Below are 15,637 nucleotides of genomic sequence, written 5' to 3'. Positions count from 1 at the left end.
CATTTAAAAAGTCAAATATGAAATAAATAAACAATCTATTTCAGACACATTCAAAAAAAAAATTAATAAAAAGTTTTATTTTCTCCAGGTTCAGGCATATTAGGAAGAAAAAAGAAGTCATCCTTTCCAGCCTCAATTAGTCCCATTAACCCAATCCAAATCAAACCAGCCAATCAACGCATCAATCAGCCAGTCAATCAAACCAAAAATCCAATTTTTCTTTAAAATTTATTTATTTTTCCTGCAGATTTCCCGCTCTCTCCTGTAGCAGCAGCAGCAGCAGCAGCTCGGTGCTCGATGGTGTTAGACGAGAATGTAAGCTAGGTGGCCGCACGAACACATTTATCACACCGAGGCTGTGCCAGACGCACATGGGCTCCGTCCTGCGTACCCAGGGATCTTCAGCACCCGCAGCCGAGCGGAGGGCACCCTGAGCCCGGTCAGGAGCAGCGCTCACCCTGCCTGGACTCTTCCTCTGACACAACACACACATACACACACACACACGCACACACACACACACACATACACATACACACACTGAACATCCACCACACATTTCTGAGGTGATCTTATTTCTTCCCTGAGAGGCTCACGGAGGCTCGCCGTCTTATTTATTTATATCGTGTGTGAGCCTGACAGTCAGCCGCGGTGGACAAACTGCGTCTTAACGCGGAGAGGTCGGACTTCTTTGGCTGGGGAAAACACACCAAAACACACGCGAAAAAGACTCCCGTCCTGTCGCCCCCCTCTTTTATTTCCTGTCAGTTTTTTCTTGCGATTTATTTCCTGCTGCCAAACCAGGAACCCGGGACTGAACCCCCTACTCCGTTGAGGATGAAAGAAAACTAGATTTGTGATCGAGGCTTTGAGGTTGTTTTACTGGATTTATTTCGCTGTGGAGGAAAAGAGATCCGGAGCGGAGCGGTGCGCAAAAAGCCGAGGTCTTCTTCCTCTCTTCTCTCTCTCCCTCTATCTCTCCATCTATCAATCTGTCTACCCATCCTGTTCTATCTATCTATCTCTCCATTTGTTTCCATGTTTTAGGTCCGTGCGATTTTGCTAAAATGCATCATCAACAGCGGATGGCAGCTTTGGGAACAGACAAGGAACTGAGTGACTTACTGGATTTCAGCGCGGTAAGGAAATTCTTCTTCTTCTTTTTTGTTATAATGAATATGATGTGTAGTATCATGACAGAACAAGCCGTAGAGGAGAATAAACGCGTCCTGTAGGCTTCATACAGCGACCACTGTTTACATTTTTAATGTATGAGTTGCACGGCACATAACCTGCATATTTTAGCTTTTTCACTTCAAGTGTTTCAACTGTTTGCACACGAGTTGTGTGTTTATGTAGAGTAACTTGCAGAAAAGTCAGTGCATATTGTTGGTTTTGTAATTTCATTTTTGTTTGTGTGTGTGTGCAGAGAATTGTGATGCTGCATTAGTAATTTTGTTGTCTTATAGATGCGAAACAGCGATTTGAAAATGTTCCCAACATCCATGGTAGTATATCTCATTTTAAGTCCTTTTTTTCCTTCATGTGTAGCCTGATTGATTTTTGCCCATGATAGGATAATGAAAATGTTTTTTTGTTATTTTTGTCTGTGTGAGTTTTACAGGCTGCTCCATGCACCCTGCACCGTGCTTTACTCAATGTTTCAGATGCAAAAGGCTCGATGTTGAATCATGAACCTGCATGACAGACAGACAGACAGGCAGCCGAAAAGAGGGAAATGTGTCACACTTTCTCTCCGCACTTTAAATGTTCATTCACCAGCCGCTTAAATGTCCAAACTCATGACTCTGTCTCAAAGTGAGTGTTTTTTTTTAAAGAGAGAACAGCCTGTGTTGTGAACTTGACGGACAGGAAATGTGTCCCCGCTCTCGGCCATGTTTTCTCTGCGCCTCTCCTCCCTCTGGGAGCAACTTTGGTCTGAAGAGGAGGAGAGAAAAAAAAAAGATACACCCCTAAATGAAGAGAGAAAAAAAAACGGACTTATATTAATCCTGTTATGAAACGTAGAGACAGCATGAACATGATATCAGGAAATATACACCATAAATAATAATATTCCGTATTGAGATGCAAAAATAGGAGAGAAAAAAAAAATACAAATGTTATCTTCAGTAGTGTAAGTCAACAGCTGAGGCCTGCATACACAATGCAAGTGACTATATATATGTAAGTGTGTTATATGAATATTTTAGTAATGTCATAGGAGGCACTATTAACATATCAGACAAGGACGAGGCTAGTGATGCTGCATGAGATGTTAAAATATGAGGGAAAATCCCTACAAACGTTCATTTGAGCCTCTTTAGGAATTATTGCAGCTTATTGCAATAAACAAATATAAGATCACAGCTGAGGCCTGCACACTGTAATTGATTATATGGGAGTCTCATAGAAATATTATAAAGATATCACAGGAGATTTGATTTCAAAAGCTATTAAAAGAACATCACCATTGAAATCCAACACATACTATAAGCTCCTTTAGATGCACTATACTAATTTTTCAATATTATAGAAATATTATAAGGACAACATAGGTCATAGCTTAGGTATCAACTCACTACAATAATCCCTGGATAGTACAGGGATATTATAGGACTGTTATTGTGAGATTTTCAACAAAGGGCTCACAATAAGGTCACTGTACCGTCAGAGTTCAGGGCTTCAAATGATATGCCTCTATGACAATACTATAATAATAAAACAGGTGTAATGTATTGGCTATAAAGGCCTGTGTATACAATAAATACAGTGAGGCCACTGTAAAAAGCCCCTATAAATATAATATAAGAGGTGACAAAAGGACCACAAAAGTCCAATAAAATCACTATAAACTTAATTTAGTGGCACACATGTACTCTAAAGTTACTATAACAACATTGTAGGAAGATTACTGGAACATTTGTGACCTTTATTACAAAAAAGCTTAAAGTACAATCACTAAATTCATCACTGAGAACCACATAGACATAACAGGCCTCTGTAGGAATATTCTAGAGATGCAAATATACACTGTATATAGCTATACATACAGTACAGTGAGTCTGTTTATTTAATCAATACTATAAAACACTCTATAGTAATATTAAAAGGTGACAAAAAATCTAATTAATCACAAAAAAACTCATAATTTAGTGACACATGTACTGTCAAGTTACTTTAAGAATATTATAAGAATATATTTTGGGACAGAAGTGCAAAAAAATAAATAAATCATGATTTAGAAGCACAAACATGCTCTTGAGTCCCTGAGATATATAAAACTAATATTATAGACATTTTTCTTATGTTTCATTTTGAACAAGTTTCCAGAAATGCCAGTCAGTTTGTCTTAAATTAAATTTCTTAGAAAGAAAAAAAAAAATCAAACAAAGGAGGGCAGCAGCAGCAGCAGCAGCTAAAATGTCTCTTCTCATTATAAACGCAGGCCAAACATTAATTTATGCGATCATCTGTCTCTGCACGCCCACAAGCTGACACCAGCAGCTCAAAGTGCTTCGACAGAGATATCGATAGACCTGCTAATAATCCGAATTAGATCTTTTATCTCCCGAACATTTGTTTTCTCTTTATTTGCCGCAGCTGTGAGGGAGATCGAATGCACAAGCAACCTCGGTCTCCATCATACACACTCACAGGCCCAACAGGCTGTATTAAGCACAATGACAAATCAAGTATTTATTGTTTTCAGTCGTCTAATCAGAGTCAGGGTTTTAATCGACTTTAATTACGGTCGATTCAAAAGAAAAGAGAAAAAAAAAAAAAAATCCCTCAAAACCTTAAATCGTGAAAAGCTTTTAGCATCTGAAAATGTGAAGCTCAGCGTGCGCTCATCATCACTGAGATCTCACCATCAAACACACCGACACACGGGCCTGATGTTTATCCAGAGAGGTTATCCATCGGGGGTCAGATGAACTGTCCTCTTGTGAAGCTTATAGTAGCTCGTACAGTAAGACAGCATGTAGATGGAGCACAGCAGGAATCAGTATTCAGCTTCAGTCTCTGTCTTAACGTGGGCTTGATTTTCCTGTAGATCTGTAGAGCAGATGGTAACTAGTTCTGATGATTATCTCATATGTTTAAGTCAGATTTGAAGTAGATATGAAGAGTTTCATTCCAAAATGAGATGTCCAACATTTGGCCAAAGTGAACGGATCCTTTTTATTTTTCACAAATGCTGAATGAGGAATTTGATTTGTTTCTGCTTCCCAAACACATTCCTGCTGTTTTTTTTTTGGAAGATGAACTCTTCATAGCGGTATCTGTGTACAGCTCTGAGTGAGAGTCTGTGTGATGACTAGGTCTGGGTATCAAACCACCATACATTATGAGCACCGACCAAAATGTGTCCATACATAGCATTGAGCATTTAGAACAGTCTGAAAGCTGGCATCAGACGTTGTGGACTGGAGTCATGTGACATGATCCTGAGTCAGACTCAACACCAGTGACTTGTGACTTCACTTAGACTCTAGCCTCTCGACTTGTTATCCTTATCAAACCTAAAGATTATACATTATTTTATTTTGAAAAATTCTTAATTTTCCTGACAATGGGTGTCTGACAGCAGCCAATCCGGGTGCACGAACAGTAGAGAAAGGTGCATGTAACACTGCAGAGCAGCAGACAGACAGCAGATGACACCTCAGATTATCACATTCAGATGTAAAGAGTCTGCTCTGGTCAACAACAAACAGACAGAAACATGCAAAACATAAAGCTCAGATGTTACAACTTAATGTAACTGCAGTGTCACAGGAATAACACACACACACACCTGCTCAGTTTGAATTTAAATGTTAGAAAATGTATTTGAAAGTAATAAATAGAAATACAAAATAGAAGCTAGGCATATTCATTTCTGTAAATTGTTCATACCAAATGTTACTCTGTTTAAAAAAATTTAAACCACATTAAATTCCTCGTTTAAGACTCAGAACACGAAGTTAAGGACTTAGTCTTGACTTGGGTTTGACTCAGGACTTGCCTGGTTTGGTTTGGGACTTGACTCAGACTCAGGACTTTCTGTTCTTGACTTGGGACTTAACTGTCATCACTTCAGACTTGACTCAGATTTGAGACTTTCATAAAACAGAGACTTTGTTCCACCTCTGCTAGCATCATATCCTCACTCCGACTGATCAGACAGTTCCAGATTTCAATCAGAATGTTGCCATTTTTAGACTGTAATTTATTCAAGCAAAGTTCTTGTATGAATGCTCATGTTAAGAAAATATTTCAGGACTTTGGCTTCTTTTTTTTTAAAGAGGAAAACATTTATATTTCTCAGAGTAATATATCAAAAAATAATTGTGTCATTGGGACCAAAATTGAAGTATTTTATGAGTATAAATGTTGCAAACAAAGGTGAACAATACCCAGCCCTATTGATGATGGTGTTATCCAGTTAAAACACAAAGAGTTTCCTTCCAAAATATCTACCATTTGAAACGACAAGACAATCTGATGCTGTGATGTCACCGTTCAATTTAAGACATTTCCTCAACAATCCTAATGTGATGTGAATCTGGCAGCAGCATTTTTCAGCCAAATGTCGCCCCAGCATTTTGGAATGAAGCTTTTCATGTGTAGCTGCAGTGATGCTTCTGTGGAGATGTGTCTTGCTGTCTGCAGTGTCAGTGCTCTCGGAGGTAATGTGCGCTCTGTTTGTCTTGTAGATGTTTTCCCCTCCTGTTAGCAGTGGAAAGAACGGGCCGACCTCCCTGGGGAGCGGACATTTCTCCGGCTCAAGTACGTCAGCCTTCTTCTTTTTTTTTTTTTTTCTCTCTCTCTCTCTCTCTCCTCCTTCTTCTTCTTCTCTTTTCTTAAATCCCCTCTAAGCGTCCTCCTCTCCTTCCTCTTACACCTGCTTGCTGCTGCTTCGCTTGCTGTTTGAATTTTTTTTTTTTCTTGTGTGGGTAACCATGTTCTGTACATGCAGATGCAGGTTTTTGGTTTTTCTGCTGTTTTTGCTTTGTGGATCACTTTTTATTTGAAGGAGACTTGAAGATTTGCAGGATTTTAACATGCTCATAAATTCTTTGTATTCTCTGGTCGGCCTTGTTGTTGAGCTGCTCGCTGTTTTTTCTACAAAAAAATTTGCGTCATACATCGAATGTTGTGAAAACACCCAAGTGGCCTGGTCTGATTATATGACTTTGTTTATGATTAGATTGTGTTTTTGCTCATTAGAAAACTTCCCTAACCTTTTTGTGGCTCTCAGCCACAAACCCACAGCTTCCTACTGAGGATGTAAATATTACAAAATGGGTCATAAATGTATAGTTTCATTTTTAAAAAAAGGCTTAATAGTTTCCCAAAACAGCTGAGCAGCAAACGTTACTCAAACAGGAGTAAACAGTGTATTTGATGGGAACTATTTTCAGAAGTGGATTAATACACATTTGTGAGTATTTACAGCAGCAGGCCAGTGTATGTGGGATTGACTCAAACTACAGACAATACTTGTTAGTGGGATCAATTCATTGTTGGTTTTGCTTTTACCTTGGGATTTGTTGACAATAAGAAAAGTCTAGAGCATTAGTAGCATTTTACCACACTGCACCAGAGTGTCAACCTTTTAAATAGATCTTCTTGGAAATGAAGCAACTTCACTTTAAGAAGTTCAAATAAAAACTCACGCAAAGGCAAAACAAGTACATTTGTATTTTATAATGGCAGAGATATTTTTTATAGATGCTTAGTTTGACCAAACAGATGGATTATTATGTGAATATGTGTGACGTATCCTTTCAAATTACCTGAGACATACCTGTTTGTACTGTGCTCATTTCTGCTCTATATGACAGTAAATTACATATGAAGGTTGTGTTATAAAATACTGTCATGATGTGATTTTTCATCTTTCTTTATTTTCGGACAACAAGTTTGTTTTTTACCTTCTTGTGTTCATTCCTGAAGGAGACTTCCTGTTTTTCTGATTTGCTGCTCTCATTCTTTCCTGCCTCTGTGTGTGTGTGTGTGTGTGTGTGTGTGTGTGTGTGTGTGTGTGTGTGTATGTGTGTGTGTGTGTGTGTGTGTGTGTATGTGTGTGTGTGTGTGTGTTTTGTGGAGATCAGCTCACTGTGTTTTTCTACACTGTGGGTGTTGTTGGTGTTGAACAGGCACAGTTTGGTTTTATCAGTGGTAGAACATGGTGGCATCGACTGTGTTTATAGATATAAAGTTTAGCCGTGCAGTCAGCGGTGAGTTAGTCAGTGCATTCGGTCTGAGAGTTAGTGTGAAAGTTAGTCAGTGCTGAATCAGATAAATAGTGAGTTAATTAGTGGATCAAGTTTGTAAAGGAGTCATTAACTCAAGCAACCAGTTTGTTGGGCCCAGTCCCAGTGTCCACACTCACGGACGCACGGACTTTGAGGCGCGTTCCTGCGAAGTCCGCGAGGGCTGTCGCACTGTCAAAGTCACCCTTTATGCACACTTTCTGTAAGTCTGCATTTCTGCAGACTTTGCCTGAGGGAATTACCCACAGTTCATAGTGCTGTGACACAAATACGGGGTAACCAGGGGAAGCCCGGAAGCGTTATTAAAAAAAAAAAACGATTAGTGCGGGTGCAGCCTCTCACACTCAAGCACTTACCAGGTGATATCAATTCAGTCCGTGAGGGTTCAGGGTTTAGGCCGTAGGGGGGACATTGGGATTGGGCCTCAGTGTGTCAGTCAGTGTATGTGGAGTGTGTTACTGATTCAGTTCATCCAGTCAGTTACTTTGCTAATAAGTGGGTGAGAGATGAGTTCGTTGCATAAAGTGTCATTCATTCACTCAATTATTCATGCTTTCAGCCATCCAGTCAGTCAGTTACTATATTAGTCAGTGAGTTTGTTTGTTGCTTCATGTGTCCATCTGCCATTCATTCACTCCTACGCTGAGCCTAATTCATTCATCCAGTCACTTTCGGAGTTTCACAGTCCAACACTTTCTTCTCTGCTTTTCTATGTTACTAAACTAGCAGCCAGTGATCAAAATGGAAACTTTAAAACCTTAAACTGTGATAAAAACTCACTTGAGTACTGTGTGACAAAGTTTAGCTTCCTTTAAGCAGTGCAGGTGGTTACTGACTGAAACATGTTTGTCCCTCCGGGCTTCCCGTTCGCTCAGATTTTTCAGTACTATGAACCTGTACACTCGACTCCACGGCTGCTGATAACAGCCCTGCCGAAGAATAACGAAGAGTCCTCTCAGAGGTTTTGGCTCAACAGATTCGTTCATGAACCAGAGTCAGACAGTAAGACTCACTGCTAGTCAGCCTGTTAGCCTGTGGATACTGTTCCTGCTCAGACTCGCTGCTGCAGTTTGACTGATAGACAGCTTTTACTACCTGTTAGTAATAAAGCATAAACATAATTATTACAGTAAGTAAAGTAAAACAATTACCACTTCATATTTTGGAATGTTAAGGAAACATAAATAGCTTTACTTTACACATACAGCATTGGCCCGTCATGCACTCTTGTGGTCTGAAAACACAACAGTTCAGTAGTGTAAGTGTTTTTATTGAACGATTAAGTCAGTCAGTCACATAGTGAGTGTGTGAGTCGGGTGCTCAAGGACTCAGTCAGTCAGTGAGCTGTAAACAAGTGACTGAGTTATATCTATGTGTATCTACTGTATGTGTATATACAGTATGCAGTGAGTGTATAAGTGTAAGCATTCCAACTTTTATAATGTAATTGAGTTCCTCCACCTTTAAAAAAAATCTTGCTGATACTTGCTGACTGGAATGCTGACTGCTGATAATTGCTCATGTTATATGATTCATTTTATAGTTGAGAGCTGTTGCTTATATTATTTTAATGTACTGTTAAAGCCTTCAATAAATTGAGTTTTTTGATTGCTCAGCCAGTGAGTCTGTCAGCTGATCAGCTCCAATCACTAGATAAAGGAACAGACTTCTTTATAAATAAAAAGAAGAAGTTGCTAAATTAATCTTGAGCATTTTTTTTTTATATATTGACAATATTTACATTGAGTATATTGCAGAAATGACTATTGCAGTGATGATAAAAAGTACTGCACCATATGCAGCCCTGCAGCTCCAGTAGTGTCAGATCACAAAGAGAGAAAACTGTTGACTGATGTAAAACTAGCTGTAGGTGTAATCTTTTTTATTATAAAACACAGATTCTCTACCTTGTGGCTGGCTGTCCAGTTTTATATTTGACCTCCTTGTTATGATCATATATCATACTGTATCTGCATCATGCTGTATTTCATCCAGTCTGATCAGTGTGTACTAAACAAGCACAACCTCTGCCCATCAGACCAGAAGGATACTTTCTGTTTGAAATCTTTCCTGGAAGGTTTTCACAGAGAACACCCGGGTCGTTTCTGTTGCTCCCGCTCATGTTATTTGCCTCTAAGCGGCGTTCGGAAGCCATTTTGTTTGTTGGCTGGAAAACAGAGAGATGCAGAGACGTCTTCTTTGTTTACTGCGTTGTCGTTTGGTTGTTGTTGTTTGTGCACTGCGGTTTCGGTGGTGTTGTTTGCTCCCGTGCCGCGCATACAAATGTGAAACAGGACGACAAGTGTTGCGATTTTGGAAAAAAAAAGGCTCCGTTTTTGTAGAATTAGTAGCGGCTGTTAGGCCTCGCTTTGCTGGTTCGATGTGTATCTTCATTTTGGGATTGTTTTTTTTTTCTTTTATAAAGAAACACACACTGGTGTCACACACACACACACACACACACACACACACACACATAGACATCCCTGTACACAAATCTCACGCACACACAAACAACCAAACACCCACAAGATGCAACGCACACACACACACACACACACACACACGCTCTGCTCACCCCTGCTGTGGCTTTCTGCAGGCCTCGGCATTTTGATGAGCCCGGCGCTGTTTGTGAATGCAGCTAATTAGAACTCTATAGACCTACACAACCATGAGAGCTGTGGTTTCCAAATGCTGGGGCGAGGCCAGAGGCTGGGACACGCCAACACTGAACTGGGTCCACATGCCTTGTGTGAACAGTCATGACTTTGGTGTAGAAATCAGAGAGGTTTAAAAATACATTTAGAGATGCAGGAAATGTTATATTCATACTCTTCTCTACTTGCTCCTCATCATTTATGCTCAGCAATTTCCCTGCATGGGGTTAATTTATCTTGGCAAGAAGATGATGATGAAGAAAACAACAACAAAAACTTTGTATCTCCAAGATGTCAACTTTTCACAACTAAGAAAAAAAAGTCCTTTCAGCTTGATGACAGTATGTTGTTGTTATTATTATGCAACGGGATTTGATAAACTTTTGTGGGTTTAAGGGGATAAAAATTGCATTTATCAATGGACGAGCATGTAGACCTTAAAAATCCCCTAAAACTGGAGTTACAGGGCTCTTTTTCTGGTGAACACCGGGTGTGCCATTGCACTTTTTCGATGGCAGGCTAACCCGGCGCACCTGGATACGGGGTGAAATCAGAAAGAATACATTATCATACATTACAGGTGGATGTGTTAGAGGCTGTGACAATGACATTCACTACTTTCATCCCTTTAAACACAGGGCTTTCCGGTCATGACGAACTGACAGCTTGGGAATCCTGGAGAGTTTTCCTCAGAGGACAATTATTGTTGTCTGGGACATAAAGAGTTATCAGATATACTGACATATAAGTTGAAATCACACAACTGGACATGTTGAAGATTTGACGGCCATGCTGTTTTCTTTGCTTAATAGTGTGCTATTTTACTTGGCATCACAGTAATCTATACAATAACCACCTGCAGCTAAATACCTCACCAGTGCCACAAATAAAATGAAGATAGAATTTAAAATGTGGTCTGGTGTTTTGCACGTTGTATTTTTTTTTCTTCATTTTCCTTCATTGCAATTAATCTTCATAGTGATATTCATTGTGACATGAATTGGCAGTCCTGCTGCAATAATCCTGGTAATGATCCACAAATACATTTTTAAAATAACACGTTATTTTTCTGGGAACACCATGCTAAAATTTGACTGAGACAATCTCTATCACATCATCATCACATCCACACGTCTACCTCTATTGTGATTAAAAATGTGGAGCACTAGGTGTCATTTTGGCCAGACTCTTAAACTATGATGCACAGTTGTTGCCCTGGTTACCCAGTGTTTGAGACAGAGACACTGGGAGAGGATTGGTTTGAATGGATGGTCTTGAGGGAAATATTAGCAGATATATTAAACTATTATGACTTACTATTGCTTATTAGTGGTAGCTTAAATGGGACCTATTATGCTAATTTCCAGCTCTATATTTTTATTTTTGGACTTTAGAGTAGCTTTGCATGATTCACATTTCAAAAAACTCCTTATTTATCTTATACTGGCTCTTTATGTGGACCCTCAGTTCAGCCTCTGTCTCTAACAGGCTGCTGTCTCTTTAAGGCCCCCCTTCTGATGTGCCCAGTCTGTTCTGATTGGCCAGATTTCTGGAAGCCTGCTGAGGGGCAGCTGTATCACGGACATGTTAAGTTGCCGCCGATGCAAACCCAACATTTCCTGCTTTACTGCTTTATATTAAAGGCTTTTAAATGGCTAAATAACGGGAGTTATTGTGAAGAATTTACAGGGAGTGAAATGTGTTCCTCACTAATTTAGTTGAACTCCTTTAGTGACTTTTTTTCATAAAAGCAGCTAGCGACATATCTAGCGACCTTTTGGACAGACTTATACTCCTCTCCTTGAAGGGAGTCGCCAGTATTTCTCAGTGAATGAGAGCTAATGTGGCTCTCTGAATTGACTGAGTGGGTGGGACAGAGCCGCGGTACGTTCAGTGAACCAATCATCAGCCAGACAGACATGAATGAACTGTGAATGTGTGTACTTAATGACCAATCATTGATCCTCATTGTTTTTATACTAAATGATTTAACTTTACTAAGTTTGATTTTGTTTTGTCAAAATAGACGGAGTTAACAACAGTGAATTTATTCCAGTGCATGATTATCTCTCTATTCATGATACTTCAGTTAGAGTTAATACAACAGTCTGCATTAATATTATTATTAGAGGTAGATTTAGATGCATATTGAGGAGCTGCTTGGAAAAAAAACTAATGATACAGCTAGTTACAGTAAGTTTAGTTTAATTTAACTTAATTTTCATTATATTTCTTAAAATCTTATATGCATGTAATTACGTCATGATGCCATAGGTATGCAAATTAGCATGTGACATCATCGAGCAACATCTAGCGACTTCCTGCAGGCTTTAGCTACTTCCCACTGAAAATAGTTGGCAACGCTGAGCAAGCATTCAGAGCAGTCTGTAGTCAGTGCTTTTTGCTCTCAGGGATTACTTCTATTTATGTTTACCTCATTATTTGACACGTTGGCCACTTTTAACATGAACATCCAGCATTGTAACATTATATATATGTCTATGTATATGCAATAAGGAAAAGCATAATAGCTCCCCTTCAAACAAATGTTGGTACATTTTTATTACCCCTTGCTAAAATGTAAACTATGACCAGTGACTTAGACAGTGGTTGAAAATGATGTCCTTGTTTTAATACAGGCAGCCATACAAAAACTTTTCCCAGTAAAATATAATCTAAACTTGGCTAAATTTTGTTATAAATCAGTAAATACTGAAAGGCCAAAGAATTAAACAAGAATGTGAATCAAGCAGATGTTTGATGTCAGTTTTCAGTACCTAACAGTTTTTTTCTCCACAGGGATTTAGATTTACTAAACACATTTCCTCTTGTTTAGTTCCATATATTAACAGAGGTATTTTGCTGCTACACATATATTTATAAACACAAAAAACATAGTTCCCAAATGCTTCAGAAAAGAGGTAGAGGTAGCTAAACACGGGTAGAAACGACAACATCAGCAGCAAAATCAGGACGTAAAGAAGACAAGCTTGGATAAAGGCAAGAAACACAGAAGTGTTGTGTTGAAAAACCTGTCAGACAGAGAGGCAGATGCATAAAAACAGGTTTTAGGATTTGGTTTATCTGATGCTTTTGAGGATTTGGTGTAACATGTAAAGGTTGAATTTTGAAATGACAATCTTTACACAATGCTGTGAATAAATTCTGGTTTTCAAGCCCTCTCCACATTCGATGTTAAGACCTATTTTGGGGGATAAATTCACCTTAAGACGCAAAAAACATCTAAACATAAATGCCGCACAATTCCCCCACGATTCCCGGGTGACACGCTCAGCCCACGGTCATCACCAACCAGGAAGTGGATTAGGCATTTTAATTATTGGGAGATTTTGCCGTCGTTGTTGTTTATTTTGGGATCATCCCTGGAAAGATAATGCACACTTCAAACTCTGTGTGTGTTTCTAATCTCCTCCTGGATGAAGCCGTTCAGCGAGCGGCTTCACTCTGCCTGTCAACCACCACCACTCGTCTATTTCAGGTCTTGGCTGGTTTTGGTGTTTTTCCTCTTTTTTGTTTTTGTCTAACACTGTTATAACCTCTCAGATGCGCTGTTTGTCTCCCTGTCAACGGTGTTGGAAGGGGTCCGAGGTGTTTGTGTGTGTGTGTATGTGTGTGTGAAACAGTGTAAATGCGCATGTTCGTAAGAGAATGAGTGTTGAGCATATAAAAGTGCTCCTGAGAGATTTGAAGAGATATTTGAATATGTGTGCGAACAAACAAGGATATGTGAGCATTCGTGTGTGTGTGCAGTTGGGACCGAATGGGGGGATGGAAAAGGAGGTTTGGGGGTTGGAGGGCAAACCATTTCATCCCCGTTGCCATGGAACTTAAAGTTGGCAATGAGAGATAGAGGAAACGTTTCCTAAAGAGTCAGCAGAAAGAAACAAAGAGAAGGAGAAAGGAAGGAAAGAACAGAGGAAGGACAGGTTGAAGGAAGGAATAAAGGTAGAAAGAAAGGAAAGAAGAAAGAAAAAGCAGGGAGAAGGGAAAGGAAATAAGGGAGAAAATGGGGGTGGAAAAAATGAAAAGAAGGAAAGGGGGAAGGAAGAAAGAAAAGAAAGGTGAGAAGGAAGCAAAGGAAAGAAATAATGAAAGGAAAAGGAAAGAAGGAAGAAAGTAAGAATGGGTGAAATAAAGTAAGGAAAGGATAAGTCGAGTGTTAAGACATAAGACAGTCTAGTTGTTGTTGTCCAGGTGTTTCTCTTTTTTTCTCATGAAAAGATCCAAAGATGCATTAGTCCGTCTCTTAATACTTTCTGACTTCTCTATCCTGTCTGTGGCTCTCAGCTCCAAGCCCATTGGTTCCTGCTGATGATGTGAATCTTTAAAAATGTCTCAGTAATTTCCTCATACCGCTGGGCATTGTAGTTCTTAGCAAAAGTTATTCAGACCGGAATAATTAGAGAAATTGTTGTGGACTATTTTCAGTGGCGGAATAATACATATTCGGTACTCTAGTGAGTATTTCTAGCAATAGGACAGTGTATGTGGGATTGAGTTAAAATAAACTACAATAATGGTTTTGACCTTTTAGACTGGGATTCTGGGCAAATGCGTTCCAAATTGCATAAAATAATTGAACTGATGCTAAAAGTAATGAATTGTGTTCCATGAAACCAAACTCTACATGTGTCAAACAAAAAATAACTAATTGTGCTTTGACATAAACGTCAAGTCGAGTGGTAGATCAGTAGAAATTTAATCGTCAATATTTTGATAATCAAATAATAGTATGAAGCATTTTTTTCAAGCAAAAACGCAAAAATGTTCTCAAGTTCTAGTTTCTTTGTTGTGAGGATTTGCTACTTTCCTTTGTATTATGATATAGTAAATTGAATATATTTGGGTTCTGGACTGTTGGTTGGAGAAAACAAACAATCTCTAGTTTTTATTTACAACTTCCTCAGAATAATTGATTTGTACAACAGAATTTTGTAGATCAGTACACATTACAAAATCTATCGTCATGACAAAGGGGTTGCTAAATGATTAATAACATTCAAGAAAGAAAGAAAAAGCATTTCTGCATTCAGGTATTTTTCCCCAGTCTTTACTTTTTTATGAGATACTGGATAGTTTTCAGACATTTTCAGATATCTAAAGTGATTTAAATGAAACATCTGAGGAAGGAAAATTACTTCATTTTAAAGGGTCACAAGCTAAAAAGAAATCACTGAACTTAAATGGCCATGTTCATGGTAATAGACAGTTTTTGGACAAAAATCAAGCTCTTTGGCAGAGAGGAATAAAATATATTAGTCTTTGGCTACACAGACATTACTTTTTAGTGAGATCAATTCATTGTTGGCTTCTTGTTATGGGATTTTTTGACAGTAAAAAATATATGTATAGAATATCACTAGCCTTATCCTTTAAAACCATCAGCTCTCATGGAGACCATCACCAAATTATCATTTTCTGTTTTATTTTTGTCCTACCTTCCACCTCTTCTTCTTCTTTTTCTTGTCAAAGCCAAAGACATACAGAAAAACACAGCAGCACTGTCACCTCTGCCAGCGAGGCTTCACGCATAAGCAGAGAAATTTGGGCTAGGGCAGATACAGCCCCGATGGCACGCCTGATTTTTGTTCCCCTAATTGGCATAGCTTATTAAGTCACAGTTCACAGCGAAGTAAAAAGGGGGTTGCTTTAATAATATCCCCTCTCCCGTTTGATTTGATGCACTTGTACCGA

The 15,637-nt window shown here is 38.9% G+C and overlaps 1 protein-coding gene across 6 annotated transcripts in view; it reads left to right on the top strand.

Moving 5' to 3' along the window:
- The first annotated feature begins 276 nt into the window (after window positions 1-276).
- Window positions 277-15,637, top strand: part of LOC137170309 (transcription factor 4-like) — a 238,616-nt gene continuing 223,255 nt past the window's right edge. Inside the window, exons 1-4 of one of the 6 annotated variants that reach the window (XM_067573567.1) lie at window positions 277-944; window positions 1,048-1,139; window positions 1,470-1,508; window positions 5,703-5,775. In XM_067573567.1, the coding sequence (XP_067429668.1) occupies window positions 1,068-1,139; window positions 1,470-1,508; window positions 5,703-5,775 (184 nt within the window). In that variant the 5' untranslated portion in view covers window positions 277-944; window positions 1,048-1,067. Of the gene's footprint in view, window positions 1,140-1,469; window positions 1,509-5,702; window positions 5,776-15,637 lie in introns of all 6 variants that reach the window. The other 5 variants (XM_067573570.1, XM_067573568.1, XM_067573571.1 and 2 more) reach the window with 5 other exon arrangements.

This window comes from Thunnus thynnus, chromosome 19, assembly GCF_963924715.1.
Source record: "Thunnus thynnus chromosome 19, fThuThy2.1, whole genome shotgun sequence".
In the NCBI taxonomy this organism is placed as follows: domain Eukaryota; kingdom Metazoa; phylum Chordata; class Actinopteri; order Scombriformes; family Scombridae; genus Thunnus; species Thunnus thynnus.
This window is presented reverse-complemented; position numbering and strand designations above follow the sequence as displayed.